Genomic DNA, 22,826 nt, shown 5'->3' with positions numbered 1-22,826 from the left:
GAAATGGCTATGGCTCAGTGCCTTGAATAAAATAGGACACAGCTAAAAAAATTTAGAAATTTACAAATTTAGTACTATGAGAATTCTCAAATCAGTTAAATATACTAAAACCCATAAAATAAAGGAAGGCTTAACAACAGGTTTATATTGAAAGAAAAGTATGTATGTATGTGTATTCCCCAAGTTTGAGGTATAAGTATAAAACAGTTCAAATAAATATAAATCATTGGGCCCATCTTTAGGTTACACTTGAACCTTTAAGCAATATATATATATATATATACACACACACACATATAATTTCTAATTTAATCTTTACTGAATACCATTCATATAACAAAATATAATAATTTTTCAGTGAACATACAGTGGTTTCTATCAAATGTAGTACAGCCCACACAGGTTAAACAAAAATATGCATCCAGTTTCAATAGAGTAGAATGTGATATTACAAGTGAAAGGAATATATTATTACCATTTTATTTCAGTTTAATGCTGTTTCACTGGGATTCTATTATTTGGATTTGTAATGAATCAAGGCAATCTCTCTAGATGTAAATATGTTATTAATTTGTCAAATTAACACTAGTTATGTGGAGCACATGGTGCCAGATGGTAAGTTAAGTTTCAACAGACCAGGAGGGAAACTGAAATAGAGTTTAGTATTCACAGCCCCTTGAAGAAGGATCCAGCAGGCCTCAAGGGACTACACTGCAGAGTACAATGAAAGAGAGACAGGACATGGGCACATGCCTTCATTATGGTCCATGAATGGAGTAATTTGGGGTTTCTACACTAAAGCCAGATCGGTCCATTCAAACCAAAATAGTGGGGCTTTGGAAAAACCTGTGGGGAACTTATCTAAGGAGCACATAGGAGGAGGGCTTAGCAGGTAGGTGAGACTGTGATCAGAGGAGCTGTAGGGAAGTCACATCAGAAACTTAAAACTTGTGACTTTGAGGGTTGTTACTGAGGGCATCCAAATGGCTGATGGGTAAGTTTAAGGTTACTGCAGTCTGCTTTGTCAAACAATACACAAGACCAGGCAACAAAATGATGGAGTGACTTAGCTAAAGTCAACAAAATCTGAAAATGTGCATGCTGTAGTAATTATCAGAAAGTTCACAGTGAAGCAATTTTTGGTTCTTTCATATTCTAACAGTTCAAACAAAATAGATAAAGCCTGTGTTTACAAAATGTATTTCTGTGAAATATTTTTATGTGATTTTTTAGGCTTTTATTTTTTTTTCAAAGAAATTAAAGGAAATTGAATTCTAAGTATGTACCTTGTTCAGATTAACATTTTATTATACTTGTAGTAGCTTGAAAAGTAACTGTCAAAATCATTAACTGACTTGTTGCTGTGATCTTAATGTTACTTAAATATAACAGATTTAATTGTTCCTTTTACTGACCTCAGTGCTCAAAGTTATCTAGTGACAACTTTCTTTCCTGTAACTATCCATTATACCAAAAATATTTTAAAAATGAACGATAATTTAAGGAAACATTAATAAATGAGCATTCTATTTTTACTTATTTATTTTTAAATTTATTTTATTTTTTAACTTTACAATATTGTATTGGTTTTGCCAAATATCAACATGAATCCACCACAGGTATACACGTGTTCCCGATCCTGAACCCTCCTCCCTCCTCCCTCCTCCCTCCCCATACTATCCCTCTGGGTCGTCCCAGTGCACCAGCCCCAAGCATCCAGTATCGTGCATCGAACCTGAACTGGTGACTTGGAAGTAAGCCAGAAAGAAAAACACCAATACAGTATACTCTGTGGGAGCATTCTATTTTTACAATGTATTTTAAATTATCTAAAGGCTTAAGGTAATTAAGGCTAAAGGCTTCAACAGTACGTGAATCATGAAATTCCAGATTTTCAAGCTGCATTTAGAAAAGGCAGAAGAACCAGAGATCACCCTTCCAACATCCGTTGAATCCTCAAAAAAATCAAGAGAATACCAGAAAAACATCTACTTCTGCTTTATTGATTACTCCAAAGCCTTTGACTCTGTGGATCGTGAGAAACTGTGGAAAATTCTTCAAGAGATGGGAATACCAGACCATCTTACCTGCCTCCTGAAAAATCTGTATGTAGGTCAAGAAGGAACATTTAAAACCAGGCATGGAACAGACTGGTTCCACATTGGGAAAGGAGTACGTCGATGCTGTATATTGCCATCCTGCTTGTTTAACTTATATGCAGAGTACATCATGAGAAATGCCAGGTTGGATGAAGCACAAGCTAGAATCAAGATTGTGGGAGAAATATCAATAACCTCAGATACCCAGATGACACCACCCTGATGGTGGAAAGTGAAGAAGTAAAGAGCTTCTTGATGAAGGTTAAAGAGGAGAATGAAAAAGATGACTTAAAACTCAACATTCAAAAAAAGAAGATCATGGCATCCGGTCCCATCACTTTGTGGCAAATAGATAGGGAAACATTGGAAACAGTGAAAGATTTTATTTTTGGGATCTCCATAATCACTGCAGATGGTGACTGGAGCCATGAAATTAATAGACACTTGTTCCTTGGAAGAAATGTTATGACCAAACTAGACAGCAGATTAAAAAGCAGAGACATTACTTTGTCGAAAAAGGTCCATCTAGTCAAGGCTATGGTTTTTCCAGTAGTCATGTATGGATGTGAAAGTTGGACTATAAGAAAGCTGATCACCAAAGAATTGATGCTTTTGAACTGTGGTGTCAGAGAAGACCCTTGAGAGTCCCTTGGATTGCAATGAAATCAAACCAGTTAACCCTAAAGGAAATCAGTCCTGAATGTTCATTGGAAGGACTGATGCTGAAGCTGAAACTCAAATACTTTGGCCACCTGACATGAAGAACTGACTCATTTGAAAAACCTGATGCTGGGAAAAATTGAAGGCAGGAGGAGAAGGGGATGACCCAGGATAAGATGTTTGCATGGCATCACTGTTTTGATGGACATGAGTTTGAGCATACTCTGGGAGTTGGTGATGGACAAGGAAACCTAGTGTGCTGCAGTCCAGGGGTCACAAAGACATGACTGAGTGACTGAACTGAACTGAAAGGCTTAAGGTAGAGAAGACTGAAGGGACAATATTGTAGGAAGTGAAAACTGATTTTTATATTATATTAAGATTTGTATTATCTTTCTGATACAAGTTTTTGGTGCATGTTTGTACTTCCTGGGGGTCTTCAGTTTGCACTGTAAGTAAAAGGAGAGATGGAATTTATATTTTTGCTAAAATTTGTATAGTGGCAGATTCTAAGCTCCACATAGTCCTAAATTATACATAAACATGTGATTTATATTTATGTATATTTACAATGCATCTTCCCAGATAGCTCAGTGAGTAAAGAATCTGTCTGCAATGCAGAAGACACAAGAGACTCAGGTTCAGTCCCTGAGCTGGGAAGATCATCTGGAGAAGGGCCTGGCAATCCACTCCAGTATTCTTGCCTGAAGAATCACATGGACAGTGGAGCCTGACAGACTACAGTCTATCAGATCACAAAGAATCAGACAGGACTGAAGTGACTGAGCTAAGCACAGTACAGCATATTGTATCTTTCTTTCTTGTATAAAAATGCTGCTATTTGAATGGCTACATGAAAAGAGCTCAAAAGTTTGGAGGTGATCATTATTTGAAGATGATACTACCTTTAAAATGTTTCGGTTGACTACTATTCAGATACCTACAAAGATATCTTCAGTTCCGTCACTCAGTCATGTCCAGTTTTTGTGACACCATGGACTGCAACACATCAGCCCTCCCTGTCCATCACCAACTCCTGGAGGTTATTCAAACTTGTGTCCATTGAGGTTATTGATATGTCTCCTGGAAATCTTGATTCAAGCTTGTGTTTCAACCAGTCCAGCATTTCTCATGATGTACTCTGCACATAAGTTAAACAAGCCGGGTGACAATATACAGCTTTGACATATTCCTTTCCCGATTTGGAACCAGTCTATTGTTCCATGTCCAGTTCTAACTATTGCTTCTTGTCCTGCATACAGATTATTCAGGATGCAGGTCAGGTGATCTGGTATTCCCATCTCTTTCAGAATTTACCACAGTTTGTTGTGATACACAGAGTCAATGGCTTTGACTTAGTGAATGATGCAGAAGTAGATGTTTTATGGAATACTCTTGCTTTTTCGGTGATTCAATGGATGTTGGCAAATTGATCTCTGGTTCCTCTGCCTTTTCTAAATGCAGCTTGAACATTTGGAAGTTCACGGTTCACATACTATTGAAGCTTGGCTTGGAGAATTTTGTGTATTACTTTACTAGCCTGTGAGATGAGTGCAATTGTGCAGTAGTCTGAGCATTCTTTGTCACTGCCTTTCTTTGGGATTGGAATGAAAACTGACTACTTCCAGTCCTGTGGCCACTGTTTTTTTTTTTTTTTCCTTCAAATTTGCTGGCATATTGAGTAAAGCACTTTTACAGCATCATGTTTTAGGATTTGAAATCGTTCATCCGGAATTCCATTACCTCCACTAGCTTTGTTCTTAGTGATGTTTCCTAAGGCTCACTTGACTTCACATTCCAGGATGCCTGGCTCTAGGTTAGTGGTCACACTATCTTGGGCTTCCCTGGTGGCTCAGATGGTAAAGCATCTGCCTGCAATGCTGGAGACCTGGGTTCAATCCCTGGGTCAGGAAGATCTCCTGGAGAAGGAAATAGCAACCCACTCCAGTACTCTTGCTTGGAAAATTCCATGCACAGAGAAGCCTTGTAAGCTACAGTCCATGGGGTCGCAAAGAGTTGGACATGACTGAGCTACTTCACTTCTTCTTCATTGTGATTATCTGGGTAATGAGGATCTCTTTTGTGTAGGTCTTCTCTGTATTCTTGCCACCTCTTAATATCTTCTGCTTCTGTTAGGTCCATACAATTTCTGTCCTTTATTGTGCCCATCTTTGCATGAAATTTTTCCTTGGCATCTCTAATTTTCTTGAAGAGATCTCTAGTCTTTCCCATTCTATTGCTTCCCTCTAATTCTTTGCACTGATCACTGAGGAAGGCTTTCTTATCTTTCCTTGCTATTCTTTGGAACTCTGCATTCAAATGGGTATATCTTTCCTTTTCTCCTTTGCCTTTCACTTCTCTTTTTTTCTTAGCTATTTGTAAGGCCTCCTCTGACAACCATTTTTTCATTTTTGCATTTCTTTTTTCCTGGGGGTGATCTTGATCCCTGCTTTCTATATAATGTCACAAACCTCTGTCCATAGTTCATCAGGCACTCTATCAGATCTAGTCCCTTAAATCTATTTCTCATTTCCACTATATAAACATAAGGAATTTGATTTAGGTCATACCTGAATGGTCTAGTGGTTTTTTCTACTTTCTTCAATTTAAGCCTGAATTTGGCAATAAGGAGTTCATGATCTGAGCCACAGTCAGCTTCTGGTCTTGTTTTTGCTGACTGTATAGAGCTTCTCCATCTTTGGCTGAAAAGAATATAATCAATCTGATTTCAGTATTGACCATCTGATGATGTCTCTGGGTAGAGTCTTCTCTTGTTTTGTTGTAAGAGGGTATTTGCTATAACTAGTGAATTCTCATGTCAAATTTCTGCTAGTCTTTGTCCTGCTTCATTCTATACTGCTTGGCCATATTTGTCCATTACTCCAGGTGTTTCTGGACTTCCTACCTTTGCATTCCAGTGCCCTAAAATGAAAAGGACATCTTTTTTGTGTGTTAGTTCTAGAAGGTCTTGTGGGTTTTCATAAAACCATTCAATTTCCGCTTCTTTAACATTACTGTTTGGGGCATAGACTTGAATTACTCTGATATTGAATGGTCTGCCTTGGAAATGAACAGAGATCATTCTTTCATTTTTGAGATTGGATCTAAGTGCTGCATTTTGGACTCTTTTGTTGACTATGATGGCCATGCCATTTCTTCAAAGGGAATCTTGCCCCATGGTAGTAGATATAATGGTCATCTGAGTTAAGTTCTCCCATTCCAGTCCATTTTAGTTCTCTGATTCCTAAATATCGATGTTCACTCTTACCATATCCTGTTTGACCACTTTCAATTTGCCTTGATTTATGGACCTAACTTTCCAAGTTCCTATGCAATATTTCTCTTCACAGCATTGGTCTTTACTTCCATCACCAGTCACACCCACAACTGGGTGTTGTTTTTCCTTTGGCTCTGTTTCTTCATTCTTTCTGGAGTTATTTCCCCCCGATCTCTGGTAGCATATTGGGCACCTACCAACCTGTGGAATTCACCTTTCAGTGTCCTATATTTTGGCCTTTTCATACTTTTCTTGGGGTTCTCAAGGCAAGAATACAGAAGTGGTTTGCCTTTCCCTTCTCCAGTGACAAGACTATCTCTCAGAGGTATAATTCAAGAACATTTCCTGCCTTCCACTTTTCTCCTGCTTTCCTTTTTCCCTATTTGTTTTTCTTCATAAATACTGAAGAATACCTATCTTCCTGTTGATAGGCCTTGTAGTAGGCATCAGGAACAAGCACCAAACCAAACCACAGAAAATGGTTCCTCCTTTTCAGATGTTCACCACATTGTAATGAATATTAACATGTAAATAGTCCAATACAATAAAATGTAAGCTGAAAGACCCTGATGATGGGAAAAATTGAAGGCATAAGCAGAAGAGGATGACAGAAAATGAGATGATTAGATATCATCACTGAGTCAATGAATATGAATTTGAGCAAACTCCAGGAGTTAGTGTAAAACAGGGAAGCCTGACATGTTGCAGTCCATGGGGTCACAAAGAGTTGGGCACAACTTGACAACTGAACAAAAAAGGAGAGGGAAGAACAAGGTGTTGGGCTCAAAGGATGATTTTTCTTTTTCTTGTATTGAAAGCAGCTTCAGAGGTCTCTTCCATTTATTAACAGTTCCAGCACACTGAAGGATCATTCTGGGCCTAGCTGTAACAGTTAAGGGCAGTCTACTAAAGTAGAAATTCTCTCCTCTAAAATGCCTTACATTATTGACCTTTCAGGCTTTCACTGAAGGCACACTGTTTTAAAGACAACTCTGGAGTTTTCAGGAAGGAAAGCAAAGATAAATTCTCTACCTACTTAAGAGTTTAAAACATGCACACTTTTCAGGCTTTATTAATCAAAACAGGAATCAGTACAATCAACACATTTTTGCTAATAAGACATAAGCTTGTTTATTCCTGTAGCATAAAAATCCATGCCTTAGGATTTGACAAACTCTTGGAAAGCATTTTCTGCCTCCTGCTGGTTGTGGAAGCATTTTCTCTGCAAAAAGTTTCAAGATACTTGAAGAAGTGGTAGTGTTTGGCAAGGGCCAGGTGAATATGGTGGATGAGACAAAACTTTTTAGCCTTATTTTTTCAACTTTTGAAGCTCTGGTTGTGTGATGTGTGGTTGGGTGTTGTCATGGAGAAGAAGTGGGCCCTTTCTTTTGACTGATGTGGCATTGCAGTTTTTGGTGTATCTCAATGATTTATTGTGTATCTTCTCAGATATAATGGTTTCACCGGGATTCAGAAAGATATAGTGGATCAAACCAGCAGACCACCAGTGACCATGACATTTTTTGGTGCAAGTTTGGCTTTGGGAAGTGCTTTGGAGCTTCTTTTTGGTCCAGTGACTGAACTAGTTTTCACTAGTTGTCATATAAAATCCACTTTTCATGGAAAGTCACAATCTGGTAGAGAAATGTTTCATTATTGTTGCATAGAATAAGAGAAGATGAATCTTCAAAATGACGATTTTTTTTTTTCTGTTAGCTCATGAGGCACCCACCTATAGTTTTTTCCACCTTTCCAGTTTGCTTGAAATGCCGAATGACCATCAAATATTTGACGCTGAGTTCTTCAGCAACCTCTTGTGTAGTTGCTAAGAGGATCAGTTTCTATGATTGATTTCAATTAGTTGTTATCAACTTATGGTATTCTGCCACTATACTCCTCTTCCTCAAGGCTCTCCTCTCCTTTGCAAAACTTCTTGAACCACCACTGCACTGTACGTTTGTTAGCAGTTCCTGAGACAAATGCATTGTTGATATAGTGAGTTGTCTCTGCTGCATTATGACCAATTCTGAACTCGAATTAAAAAATCACTAGAATTTGTTTTTTGTCTAACAGTATTTCCATAGCCTAAATAAATGTAAAATAAACAGCAAGCAATAAGTCAATAGCAAAAATAAACATAAAGCTAGAAATGAACATTAAAATTATGTATAACATAACCACATTTATTTAAGAATGCATTCCAAAGTCAATTGGCAAAGTTCAACAATGCAAAACTGCAATTATTTTTGCACCAACCTAATATGTAAACCTATATGCAGGTCAGGAAGCAACAGTTAGAACTGGACATGGAACAACAGACTGGTTCCAAATAGGAAAAGGAGTACTTCAAGGCTCTATATTGTCACCCTGCTTATTTAACTTATATGAAGAGTACATCATGAGAAATGCTGAGCTGGAAGAAGCACAAGCTGGAATCAAGATTGCTGGGAGAAACATCAATAACCTCAGATATGCAGATGACACCACCCTTATGGCAGAAAGTGAAGAGGAACTAAAAAGCCTCTTGATGAAAGTGAAAGTGGAGAGTGAAAAAGTTGGCTTAAAGCTCAACATTCAGAAAACGAAGATCATGGCATCCGGTCCTATCACTTCGTGGGAAATAGATGGGAAAACAGTGGAAACAGTGACAGACTTTATTCTTTTGGGTTCCAAAATCACTGCAGATGGTGACTGCAGCCATGAAATTAAAAGATGCTTACTCCTTGGAAGAAAAGTTATGACCAACCTAGATAGCATATTGAAAAGCAGAGACCTTACTTTGCCAACAAAGGTCCATCTAGTCAAGGCTATGGTTTTTCCTGTGGTCATGTATGGATGTCAGAGTTGGACTGTGAAGAAAGATATAATCAAAACTATAATTTTTAGTAGTCATGTACAGATTTGAAAGTTGGATTAGAAAGAAGGCTGAGTGCTGAAGAATTAATGCTTTTGAATTTTGGTGCTCGAGAAGATTCTTGAAAGACCCTTGGACCGCAAGGAGATCAAACCGGTCAATCCTAAAAAAAATCAACCCTAAATATTCAGTGGCAGGACTGATGGTGAAGATGAAACTCCAATACTTTGGGCACCTGATGCAAAGAGCTGGCTCACTGAAAAATACTCTGACACTGGGAAAGACAGAAGGCAAAAGGAGAAGGGGGTCAGCAGCATCAGCAACTTAATGGATATGAATCTTAGCAAAACTCCAGGAGATTGTGAAGTACAGGGGTACCTGGTGTGTTGCAGTTCATGGGGTTGCAAAGGGTGTGACACAACTTAGTGACTGAACAACAAATGTGTAATGTTTCCTCTTCTATTTAAAACAGTAAGACTGCAGTAAGACAGGACTACATTAAACTAAAGCTTGCTGCATAGTAAAGGAAACCATCAGAAAATGATAAGACAACCTGTAAGATATCTGCATTACATATATATTAAATGAAATATTACTCAGCCTTTAAAAAGAAGGACATTGTGTCATTTGTAACAACATGGGTGAAACTAAAGATCATAATGCTAAGTGAGATAAGTCAGACAGGAAAGGTAAATATTGCATAGTATCACTTATATGTTAAACAAATAAATTTAATTTAAACTCAGAAAAAGAGAATAGAAAAGTGATTGCTGGTGGTTGGGAGTTGGGAGAAATAGAGATTGTTAACAGAGTATGAACTTTCACCTATAAGTGGAATAAGGCCAGAGGATCTATTGTATAGCATAACAAATATAGCTGATATTTCTGTATGGTATAATTGAAATTTGCTGACAGTAGAATTTAAATGTTCTCACCCAAAAAAAACAAAACAGTAAATATATAAGATAATGGATGTGTTAGTTAATTCATGGGTGAAATCTTTTAATAACATATATGTATATCAAATCATGTTATACATTTTAAATATCTTATTATTTAACTTGCCAATTATATGTCAATAAACCCAAAAATTTTAAATAAAATCTTAATAAACACATGCATAAAACTGTATAAAAATTTAAGTATATTTTATTATACATATAATTCAATAAATTGACTGATATTCAATCTATCCATGGGACATTAATTTCTTCAGTGAATGTTTAATGAGTACCTAATATATTTATAGTAGATGAGAATAACTGTAATAGCAGAAGGGGATGGTTCTAAACAATCAATAGAATCAGTTGGACCAATAGTACTCTGTGATTTTTCAGATAATGAAGTTGAAAAGTCATGGTTTATAAAAAGATTTTGGTTTGAAAAACCATTTGAATATTGGTGTCATTAGAGTAGAAATAATGTTTGGCTTAATCCACATAGCATTCAGTACTGTATATTTAAAGTTATGATCACTGTCAGACATCCATGTAAATGTGTTAAATATTCAGTTGTATATGTAAGTTTGCAGCTATGAACCAAGATAGTACCAGAGATATACATCTGAGGATTATGAAATTACATGGCACTAGAGCCATGAGAATGCATTAGACCAGCTTTCTAGATAAAAGCATGTCTTATCTTTACTCAGGATGTAATATAATGTGATGTAATGAAGGTGTTGAAGCTTCATGATTCTTTAATCATCAAACATTTTTCAGATTTTCAGGCACATTAAATAATAAATTCTTCATTGTTCTAAGATGAAATAATCTATGAATTTGTTTAATTGTTGAAGATAAATTGGTCTGTGAACATGCAATACACGTAGTGAAATTTGAAAAGTAATGCGATTACTTTCAGTGGCCCGCACTCTATAGTAGCATTTATAGTGAGCCAATGATGCAGAAAAAAATTTTACCACCTATCTCTGTGGTTTGATGTCAAACAATTAATTACAAATATGAACTTTCTAAAGATAAGTTTCCTCCCTAATTATTTTTGCTTGAAATTCATTTCACATTCTTTATATTTTAAAAAATGTAGTATAAATCTTGTGTAGTCATTAAGACATTTATGAGAATCACTTCAAAATGTGAAGTGATCGTTGATGTTTTGGAAACATCTATCTATCTATCAAGGTTGTAAGACATGAAGTCCTTCCACACCAATATGTTTAATCTAGTTATCTAAAAGACAGTCTCACCACTTTTTGAATGTATATAGAGCAATTTTCAGTCCAGACTAACCAATGACTCCAAATAACCAATGATGGACAGAAACAAAGATTTCATTCTCACTCATGGCATGCCAATGTGGATGAGCTATGACTGTGCTCTGAGCTCTCCATTCCACAAAACCAGGTTGATGAAATAACTCTTGTTAACATTATTTCCAAGTAGAGTGAACAGAGAGGGGGTGTCTTAGTTTTAATTGCTATACAAGTGACATAGATGGGGTGATTTCTAATGTTTGAAATTGACACTGTCCAGTTCTTCCACAGTCCATTGTCCAAAGCAAGTCAAAGAGCCAAGTCCAACACAACAAACATCATTTTCTAAAGAAGTGGAAATGAAGAATACAATATTTGCTAAACATAACTAATTTGCCAAAGATTTTCAGTTCCCAAAATCATTTAAATTATTATTTTCTTGAAATGGCAATAAATATAAAATATTTTAGGAATAAAAGTATTCAAATTGAATAGATTTACATATTTGACGCTTAAAGAGGTAGATGAACTCCTATGTTTTCAGAAATGAGGTTACCCGTAACGATTCATTTTCCAAGAAATACTATTAATCTTAAAATGGGGATTTCCTTGAAACTCAAGGGAATAAATCTCACATTTCAAGACATTATACACTATACATTTTTGGTTTTGTTTTTGTTATTGCTTTTGGTATTGTGTTGCTTTAGCTTTTGCCAAAATTCAGTTTTATTGTCTTGTGCAGCTTTCAAAAGCAAATACTAAGTATCTTAAATATTGAGGTCAAATAGTTATGTGAGTCAAGAATATTTTCAGATTTTTTATAAAAACAAACACATAGCATATTTCACAGTGGTACCATATTACTTATATTTTTGTATATAGAATTTGACAGCTGAGTGTATTTTTAAAAATTAATCTACATGTCTCTAACATCATCAGTAGAGAAAAAGCAAAAAAAAAAAAAAAACACTATACAACAGAGTTAATATCTCAGTGGATTTACAAACCTGATATAAACTTATAAAAAGTAAACATCACTCTTCTGAATGTCTGTAACCTATACAATGAAATAATTGAGCTATGTATTTCTTTTCCTTGTCCTCCTTTCATGATTAATGTTTTTAATAGCTCTTTAACATTTGAAAGCAAATACTCTAAAACTTATCTACGCAAAAGCCATTTATTTATTTTATTATTCTGTTTGGGAGTTTAGCATACAGCTGTTCAGCTGTTCTGATGATGTCTGCTGGGCTGGCAAAGACTTGCAGCTCACTGCCAAGTAGCTCGGTGACTGATCTGAGAGTGAGCTCTAGGAAAAGGTGCAACAGGGCCATGTGTCTGTCATCACTGGGGAAGTTAACTTAGGCCCTGTTACAAGGTGCTGATCAGGGTATTAACAGAAAGAATGGAAAATACACGGCCTCTTGAATCTTAGCTTCACGACTTACAGTCTCACTTTCAAAAAATGCTTTTGGTTAAAGCAAATAGCAAGACTAGCTTAAATTTAACATTGAGGGTAATAATTCTACTTCTTGATGGGAGGACTTGCAAAATATTGTGACTGTTTTTATCACAGCACAATAGTAGAGAATAATGTGTACTTTTATTATCAATAAATAGCATATATTGTCACCCTGCTTATTTAACTTATATGCAGAGTACATCATGAGAAATGCTGGCCTGGAAGAAGCACAAGCTGGAATTAAGATTGCCAGGAGAAATATCAATAACCTCAAATATACAGATGACACCACCCTTATGGCAGAAAGTGAAGAAGAACTAAAGAGGCTTTGGTTGAAAGTGAAAGAGGAGAGTGAAAAAGTAGGCTTAAAGCTCAACATTCAGAAAATGAAGATCTTGGCATCTGGTCCCATCACTTCATGGGAAATAGATGGGGAAACAGGGGAAACAGTGGCTGACTTTGTATTTTGGGGCTCGAAAATCACTGCAGATGGTGATTGCAGCCACGAAATTAAAAGATGTTTACTCCTTGGAAGGAAAGTTATGACCAACCTAGATAGTATAGTAAAAAGCAGAGACATTACTTTGCCAACAAAGACCTGTCTAGTTAAGGCTATGGTTTCTCCAGTGGTCATGTATGGATGTGAGAGTTGGACTGTGAAGAAAGCTGAGTGTCGAAGAACTGATACTTTTGAACTGTGGTGTTGGAGAAGACTCTTGTGAGTCCCTTGGACTACAAGGAGATCCAACCAGTCCATCCTAAAGGAGACCAGTCCTGGGTGTTCATTGGAAGGACTGATGTTGAAGCTGAAACTCCAATAGTTTGTCCACCTCATGCAAAGAGTTGACTCATTGGAAAAGACCCTGATGCTGGGAGGGATTGGGGACAGGAAGAGAAGGGGATGACAGCAGATGAGATGGCTGAATGGCATCACTGACTCGATTGACATGAGTTTGGGTAAACTCCGGGTATTGGTGATGGACAGGGAGGCCTGGTGTGCTGAGATTCATGGGGTCGCAGAGAGTCTGACACGACTGAGCGACTGAACTGAACTGATACATATAAACAATGCAGATTGATGGATACTTCTAATGCTGAACTCATTATTACTTATCACTTCCATTGGTATTTCCCCTATATTTAGGCCTTTATTCAACATACATTTCATGGCAATACTTATTGAAGTATTCATAAACATCATCTTTTCCTTTTATAACTAAAGGCTAAGCAACTTTGGTAAATGTCTTTGTCATTGTTACTGCAAATCAACAACTGATAACCAACTATATTTTAATCAAAATTTTTTCAAAAGATTATAAATCCTTGTCCTTCCCTGGTGGCTCAGAAGGTGAAGAATCTGCCTGCAATGTGGAATACCTGGGTTCGATCCCTGGGTTCGGAAGATCCCATGGAAGAGGGCATGGCAACCAACTTCAATATTCTTCCCTGGAGAATCCTCATGGACAGAGGAGCTGGGCAGGCTACAGTTCATGGGGTCACAAAGAGTCAGACAAGACTGAGTGACTAAGCACATAAATCCTTACTTTTTCCAATAATTTTTTTCTGATAATTATTAGGCAATTATATCACTTAAATTTGGCCATAAAACATTTCAGATAGTAATAAAGAAAACTAAAAATAGATTTAAAATACATCATATGGACATTTTATTTCCCCTTTAGTTTTATGTGAATTTACATTTTGATGAACTGTAGTTCAGTTCAGTTCATTTCAGTTGCTCGGTTCTGTCCGACTCTTGGCGACCCCATGAACCACAGCATGCCAGGCCTTCCTGTCCATCATCAACTCCCGGAGTTTACCCAAACTCATGTCCATCAAGTCGGTGATGCCATCCAGCCATTTCATCCTCTGTCATCCCCTTCTCTTCCTGCCCCCAATCCCTCCCAGCATCAGGGTGTTTTCAAATGAGTCACCTTTTTGCATCAGGGGGTCAAAGTACTGGAGTTTCAGCATCAACATCAGTCCTTCCAATGAATACCCAGGACTGATCTCCCTCAGGATGGACTGTTTGGACATCCTTGTAGCCCAAGGGACTCTCAAGAGTCTTCTCCAATACCACAGTTCAAAAGCATCAATTCTTCTGCGTATTGATGTATAATTTTTTTATTTATGGAAAAATCATCTTTGTCAAAGAAATAAATATAAATTAATTTGGATAATGCACACACACACACACACATATATAGTTTATTCCCTATAATTATGAGGCTGAGTAATCAATAAGTAAATAATATCAATCATTTGCTAAATGTTTTCTTCATATAGTTAACTTTCATTAATGATACGTGTTGATTATTTGGAAGGGAATATAATTGTCACTTGATCACTAGCTTTTATAATAGATTTTTAAAATGATTACTTATTTTTCTCATAGGTGATACTATTTTATTTGAAAGAGTCCTCCAATATGTATGGAGAAACCAATTCATTTAAACATAATTTGGGCTTCCTTATTTCAGTAATACAGTGTTAAGTGCAAACTTCCCTGAGTGCAAGGATTATTTTGACTTCACAAACTCGTAAGAAAGCATAATCAACATCATCAAAGAAATAATCATAAACATTAATTTCACAAATATACTTATAATTCTTTGGTCTTTATGGTCTCCTTTAGTGCTAAAATATTCTCATTTAGGTAATAAAACATATATTCTAAAAAATATTCCAGAAAGTTTATTCACCATGGAAAACAGTGTAGTCTTAAAATCCAACACATTATTTTCTAGTTTAATAAAAGCAAACACTTCTTTTTCTTTCTTTATTTATTTTGTAATTTCAGTTCAGTTCAGTTCAGTCACTCAGTTGTGTCCAACTCTTTGCAACCCAATGAAACACAGCATGCCAGGCCTCCCTGTCCATCACCAACTCCTGGAGTCCACCCAAACCCATGCCCATCGAATCAATGATGCCATCCAACCATCTCATTCACTGTCTTCTCCTTCTTCTCCTGCACTCAATCTTTGCCAGCATCAGGGTCTTTCAAATGAGTCTTCGCATCAGGTGGCCAAAATATTAGAGTTTCAGCTTCAACATCAGTCCTTCCAATGTACACCCAGGACCGATCTCCTTTAGGATGGACTGGTTGGATCTCCTTTCAGTCCAAGGGACTCTCAAGAGTCTTCTCCAACACCACATGTCAAAAGCATCAATTCTTCTGCACTCAGCTTCCTTTATAGTCCAACTCTCACATCCATACATGACCACTGGAAAAACCATAGCCTTGACTAGATGGACCTTTGTTGGCAAAATAATGACTCTGCTTTTTAATATGCTATCTAGGTTGGTCATAACTTTCCTTCCAAGAAGTAAGTGTCTTTTAATTTCATGGCTGCAATCAGCACCTGCAGTGATTTTGGAGCACAGGAAAAAAAAAAAAAAAAGTCAGCCACTATTTCCACTGTTTCCCCATCTATTTGCCATGAAGTGATGGGACCAGGTTCCATGATCTTAGTTTTCTGAATGTTGAGCTTTAAGCCAACTTTTTCACTCTCCTCTTTCACTTTCATCAAGAGGCTTTTTAGTTCCTCTTCACTTTCTGCCATAAGGGTGGTGTCATCTGTATATTTGAGGTTACTGATATTTCTCCCAGCAATCTTGATTCCAGCTTGTGTTTCTTCCAGCCCAGCATTTCTCATGATGTACTCTGCAATACATTAAATAAGCAGAGTGACAATATACAGCCTTGTCATACTCCTTTTCCTATTTGAAACCAGTCTGTTTTTCCATGTCCAGTTCTAACTGTTGCTTCCTGACCTGCATACAAATTTCTCAAGACGAAGGTCAGGTGGTCTGGTATTCCCATCTCTTTCAGAATATTCCACAGTTGATTGTGATCCACACAGTCAAAGGCTTTGGCATAGTCAATAAAGCAGAAATTGGTGTTTTTTCTGAAACTCTCTTGCTTTTTCCATGATCCAGCATATGTTGGCATTTTGATCTCTGGTTCCTCTGCCTTTTCTAAAACCAGCTTGAACATCTGGAAGTTCATGTTTCACATATTGCTGAAGCCTGGCTTGTAGAATTTTGAGCATTGCTTTACCAGAGTATGAGATGAGTGCAATTGTGTGGTAGTTTTAGCATTTTTTGGGATTGCCTTTCTTTGGGATTGGAATGAACACTGACCTTTTCCAGTCCTGTTGCCACTGCTGAGTTGGGCATCAAACTCTAGTTGCAATTTTACATTTTGTTTCATATTTTCAACATGTTAGAATATCAAGCTATAAGGCAGAAAAGGTATAGAAATAGCCGCTTGTTCAGTACGTGATGTATAAAGACTATTATTTTCACATTAAATAGAAATTAAATGGCTTGATAATAGACACTGTAAATGAATATTCTAGTCACTAAAGGATATTTAATTTTATTGAAGGATTGCAAAAATTAAATGTTAGTTTTAGAGTGGTTATTGACACTGTATTTATGTCTGCAATGTTATAATCATATAATAGTTATATAGAATAAAATCAGATACTCAGAGTCATATTTTCAACCATACTTTTCTTTCTACTCTTATATTTACAATACTTATATGATATGTACATATATATGTAATGAGAAAATAAATAATATTTAGGCTACAATTCTAGGTAAAATGTATATTTACACATAATTCATTTGGAGCTAAATATTTATTTAAAAGAAAATTATTCAGAAGGATATATTTTTGAAAATTTCCATGGTGAAAATTTTTTTTTTTTTTTTTTTTTCTCTTTTTTTTTAATTTATTTTTATTTTTATTTAATTAGTATACATGTGTTCCCCATCCTGAACCCTTCTCCCTCCTCCCTCCCCATACCATCCCTCTGGGTTGTCCCAGTGCACCAGCCCCAAGCATCCAGCATCGTGCATATTTTAAAGAATTTATGTATGAATGCTTATTTTTATATTTTAAAAAATAATTGACAAAATGTGTTATTGTAACATATAAAGAACCATTTGCTATGATAATAAAATCTGAAATACATGTATGTATACATACTTTTTTTTTTGACAGTGCAAAGCTTTTCTTAAAATAACCCACTATATTATATAAAGAGCTTTCCTGGTGGCTCAGACAGTAAAAGAATTGCCACTTTCGAAGTTCAAAAAGTAGTAATAGTGAAAAAAAATTATTTTGTGAAATACTGCAGTATCTTCACAAGGGGGAAATTCAAGCAAACCCTAAATTGCACTTTAACATGAAAATATTTTTCTAAGTCCATCAACTTAAATGTTGAAAACAGTAATGATGATGCAAAACTCAACTATGATTAGTTGAAATTTAGGAATAAATTTTTGGTTCAACTAATTAACATCAATTACCTTGTGTACTTAACATTTTAAGACTAAGTCACTCTGATTATAAAGAAAGATTAATGAAGAGAATTTTAAAATTTCAGATGACAGAATACTTTTTCTCCCAACAGCACAATTAATTGTGATTTACAAAAACGAATGAATTATTGCAAAGATAGCTAGCTGGTCCCTGTTGTTTAAACTGGCTAAAAGTAGAAATTATTATGAAAAAATTTCTTAATAAATCTACAGAGACATTTATTTAGTAATCATAAAGTCTTATATGCTCTATTAATGGTCATATTTTCCTCTTTTTGTGCTGAGTACAACTAAAGTACTGAAAGAGTTGACCAAGCACAAGCTTGTGGCTAATTGAGCAACACTTACTGTCTGAATCATTTCATGGTTAATCATATATTTTTCTGCTGTATTTGACTAAAATTGTTCTAGAAAAGGGCAATTCTCAAAGATTTATTCAAAGTCAGCAGCTTTTGTTTTTTAACAAGTGAAATTTAAATGTAACAATAAAAATATTAAATTTAAAACTTTGTGAAAAGCTTGTAATAATAACCCAGTTTCCACAAGTAGGTTTTTTTCAGGGTAACATAATTTTAGTCTTGGAAGTCTATAAATTCAGGGAAGGAAATGTGTATATGCCAAGTTAGAAGATTGTTATTTACTGTATGCTGGTTTGAAAAACAAAGCATACAGCTTTTCCATAGTAATCTTGTGAAAGATTTTTCATATCAAATCATGGGGCTTCTGTTTTCATGCAAATTTCTGCTCATATCTTTATTTTTCACTTCAACAAAAGTGACCTAACACTGTACTATATGCTATATGGTATGCTACACGTTGAAACACAAACTACGATACACCAGATAATTGTTTTCAAGGATTTCATAGACTGTTAGAACCACTGGCATGTATACACAAGATTCAGTTCAGTTCATTTCAGGAGTTGACTCATATCCGACTCTTTGCGACAACATGGACTGCAATGCACCATGCTTCTCTGTTCATCACCAACTCTTGGAATTTATTTAAACTCATGTCCATTGAGTCAGTGATGCCATCCAAAGATCTCATCCTCTCTCATCCCCTTCTTGTCCTGTCTTCAATCTTTCCCAGAATCAGGGTCTTTTCAAATGAGTCAGTTCTTCACATCAGGTGGCCAAAATATTGGAGTTTCAGCTTCAGTATTAGTCATTCCAATGAATATTCAGGACTGATTTCCTTTAGGATGAACTGGTTGGACCTCCTTACAGTCCAAGGGACTCTCAATAGTCTTCTCCAACACCACACTTCAAAAGCACCAAATTCTTCGGTGCTCAGCTTTCTTTATAATCTAACTCTCACATACACACAATGACTATTGGAAAAACCATAGCCCTGACTAGACAGACCTTTGTTGGCAAAGTAATGTCTCTGCTTTTTACTATGCTGTCTAGTTTGCTCACAACTTTTCTTCCAAGGAGTAAACGTCTTTTAATTATATAGCTGCAGTCACCATCTGTAGTGATTTTGGAGCCCCCCCAAAATAAAGTCTGTCACTGTTTCCATTGTTTCCCCATCTATTTGCCATGAAGTGATGGGACTGGATGCTATGATCTTAAAATTCTGAATGTTGAGTTTTAAGCAAGCTTTTTCAGTTTCCTCTTTCACTTTCATCAAGAGGCTCTTTAGTGGTGTTTTTTTTTTTGTTTTTTCATTTTCTACCATAAATTTGGTGTCATCTGCAAATCTGGGGTTATTGATATTTCTCCTGGCAAACTTGATTCCAGCTTGTGGTTCATCCAGTCCAGTATTTCTCATGATGCACTCTGCATATAAGTTAAATAAGAAGGGTGACAATATACAGCCTTGACGTACTCCTTTTCCTATTTGGAACCAGTCTGTTGTTCCATGTCCAGTTCTAACTGTTGCTTTTTGACCTGCATACAAATTTCTCAGGAGGCAAGTGGTCTGTTATTCCCATCTCTTTCAGAATTTTCCACAGTTTTTTGGGATCCACACAGTCAAGATTATGTGCCCCCAAATAGTGGAAGCTGAGCAGACAGTGAACCCTAACTGAGGAATTAATCATGAAAATTATTACTATATTATATTATATTTTTAAATATATGGCTCTTGAAAAAGACTGATGAACAGATATTTTTACTCTAGAGAATAGTACGTGGATCTTAGGTGTCTTTGTCAGAGGCCACAACATATAATGGTGCTTTGTTATTTAATGTTATTTACGGTTATTAAATAACAATGAACTACTGGAGTGAATATTACTAAAACAAACCATCACCTTTAAAAATATAATTCAAATATCAAAGTTTAATAATCAAAATTAAAACATGATACGTTTAGGCATAAAAATATGTATTATGCTCTCTAAATTTTTCAAATATTTCCAACTTTTAGAAAAGTCAATGATATGAAGAACTTAAAATTCACACTAACAGAATCATTTAGGTTTCTTTTGTAATTTAAAGCATAACACAAATGGAAAAAAATATCATTCTTCAGTGCTTGAAACTTTCTGGTTTAGTAAAATATAAACATAGAAGAAATAAGAAATAATTCTGAATGGTTTGTCACACTTGGTTAAGGAGGGAATGGAATATAGTAAAAGAAATGTACTCTTTGGTATGCTTTTGATTTATAATACAATATTAAATATGATAATTTCAATAAAAACTGCCTAGAATATTATTATGTACCATCCCTTTGGACACATTTTTTTTTCATTTTATCTTCCCAAAATAGCCATAAGAAGATTTTAATGTAGCAAAAACTAAAATAAACCATGCACACAATATTCTATATTTGTTTAGAGAAAGGAAATACATTTGACTTGCATGAATATGAAAATGTCTTTGACATAGTCCTTGAAGGATTGTTGGATTTTTCATAAGCCAATGAGAAATCAGAAGCAGAGGGGAATTTCAGTTTGTAAGCTGGCTAGGGACTGAATCAGAAAGTCAGAAAGTACTTTAATGGTTTGGGGTGTTTTGATAAAACTCTTATCCTAATGAATTTTCCTATTTAGATGAAGAAACATTTTCCCTTATTCTCTTTTCTAACATTTTTGTAGTTATTATTTAATTGCTAGGTCATGTCCAACTCTTTCTGACTGCAGCACACCAGACTTCCCTGTCCTTCACTATCTGAGTTTGCTAAAGTTCTAGTCCATTGAGCTGGTAATGCTAACTAATTATCTCATCCTCTGCCATACTTTTCTCCTTTTCTGTTGTTGTTGCCATTTTCTACTCCAAAGGTTCTTCCTGATCCAGGAATAGAGCCTGTGTCTCTTGCATCTCCCACAATGGCAGGTGGATTCTTTATCACTCTGATATCTGGAAGCCCTTTTCTAACATTGGAAAGATTTAATTTCTGTAGATTCAGTTCAGTTCAGTTCAGTCGCTCAGTCGTGCCCGACTCTTTGCGACCCGATGAATCGCAGCACACCAGGCCACCCTGTCCATCACCAACACCCGGAGTTCACTCAGACTCACATCCATCGAGTCAGTGATGCCATCCAGCCGTCTCATCCTCTGTGGTCCCCTTCTCCTCCTGTCCCGAATCCCTTCCAGCATCAGAGTCTTTTAGGACCAAATAATAATAATATACTTAAAGAATAATAAAAAAAAATATCTAACAGATTTTTGATGGTCCTATGGCACCTTGGGTGAAGATTTTAAAAACATAACTATGAAACTTAGAATATTTTGTTTCTTTACATGATATTCTGAAGTAAATATTTCCCTCTTTTGTTTGTGTAAATAAATTTTATATCCCTGGATCCTTCTGATAACTCTTTTACTTTATTTATTTTTTTATTTTTATTTTATTTATTTATTTATTTATTTTTATTTTTATTATTTTTATTTTATTTATTTTTATTTATTTTATCATTCATACTTTGAATTGATAGTCCCACCAATTTGGAAATCAGAAACTGAATATCACAGGCAGAGAAAATCAATAAAAATAAATCTTGAAATAAGAATTTGGATGACCTCATCATTACATTATTGCTGTTATATATAAATACAAAACTCTGGCAAAAGCCTTAAAGAGGCAATGTTTCAAAATTATCAGAGAGGTAGTGACTAGAGAGCTAAACAAAAAAGCTAGACATTTTGTACTTATTTTATATTTTAAACCTATTAAACAAATGTTTTCTTATTAAATGAATATGAAGCAAACAAATTAATACTTTTTGTTACTCATTCTCTCCATTTTTCAGGTGACACAAAAATCTACCATTCATGATGTTAAGCAGAAATTTCACAAAGCATGTAAGTTTATATACAATTTTGAATTTATATTACAGTCTTTTTCTCAAATTGGTTCGGATTTACCTATAAGAATAAGTTCAATGTTATGATGGAAAGAGTATGTGGAAATCATATTTTTACATGGAACTCAGAAATAATACTATGATAAATGCCCCTTCATCGTGAACATTTTCATATCTACCTCTTTAACTCACACTCTAATCTTCAAAACTCAAAGTTTTATTTGAACTTTTTCATTCTATTTCTTTTTTTTAAATTTTATTTTATTTTTAAACTTTACATAATTGTATTAGTTTTGCCAAATATCAAAATGAATCCGCCACAGGTATACATGTGTTCCCCATCCTGAACCCTCCTCCCTCCTCCCTCCCCATACCATCCCTCTGGGTCATCCCAGTGCACTAGCCCCAAGCATCCAGTATCGTGTATCGAACCTGGACTGGCAACTCGTTTCTTACATGATATTTTACATGTTTCAATGCCATTCTCCCAAATCTTCCCACCCTCTCCCTCTCCCACAGAGTCCATAAGACTGTTGTATACATCAGTGTCTCTTTTGCTGTCTCGTACACCGGGTTATTGTTAACAGGAAACATCCTATATGTGAAAGTCATTAATAAATATAAGGTATTTCCTTATATTTAAGCAAATATAGAGCATGTTTTTTATTTC

The 22,826-nt window shown here is 35.6% G+C and overlaps 1 protein-coding gene across 1 annotated transcript in view; it reads left to right on the top strand.

The window, feature by feature from the left end:
* The window catches only part of TECRL (trans-2,3-enoyl-CoA reductase like), a 142,671-nt gene that overhangs the window by 14,803 nt on the left and 105,042 nt on the right, over window positions 1-22,826 (top strand). Inside the window, exon 2 of the mRNA XM_070372954.1 lies at window positions 22,103-22,154. Within this exon, the coding sequence (XP_070229055.1) occupies window positions 22,103-22,154 (52 nt within the window). The remainder of the gene's footprint in view (window positions 1-22,102; window positions 22,155-22,826) is intronic.

Source organism: Bos mutus, chromosome 6, assembly GCF_027580195.1.
Source record: "Bos mutus isolate GX-2022 chromosome 6, NWIPB_WYAK_1.1, whole genome shotgun sequence".
NCBI classification, from domain to species: Eukaryota; Metazoa; Chordata; class Mammalia; order Artiodactyla; family Bovidae; genus Bos; species Bos mutus.
Note: the sequence above shows the minus strand (reverse complement) of the source record. Positions and strands in the feature narration are given on the sequence as shown.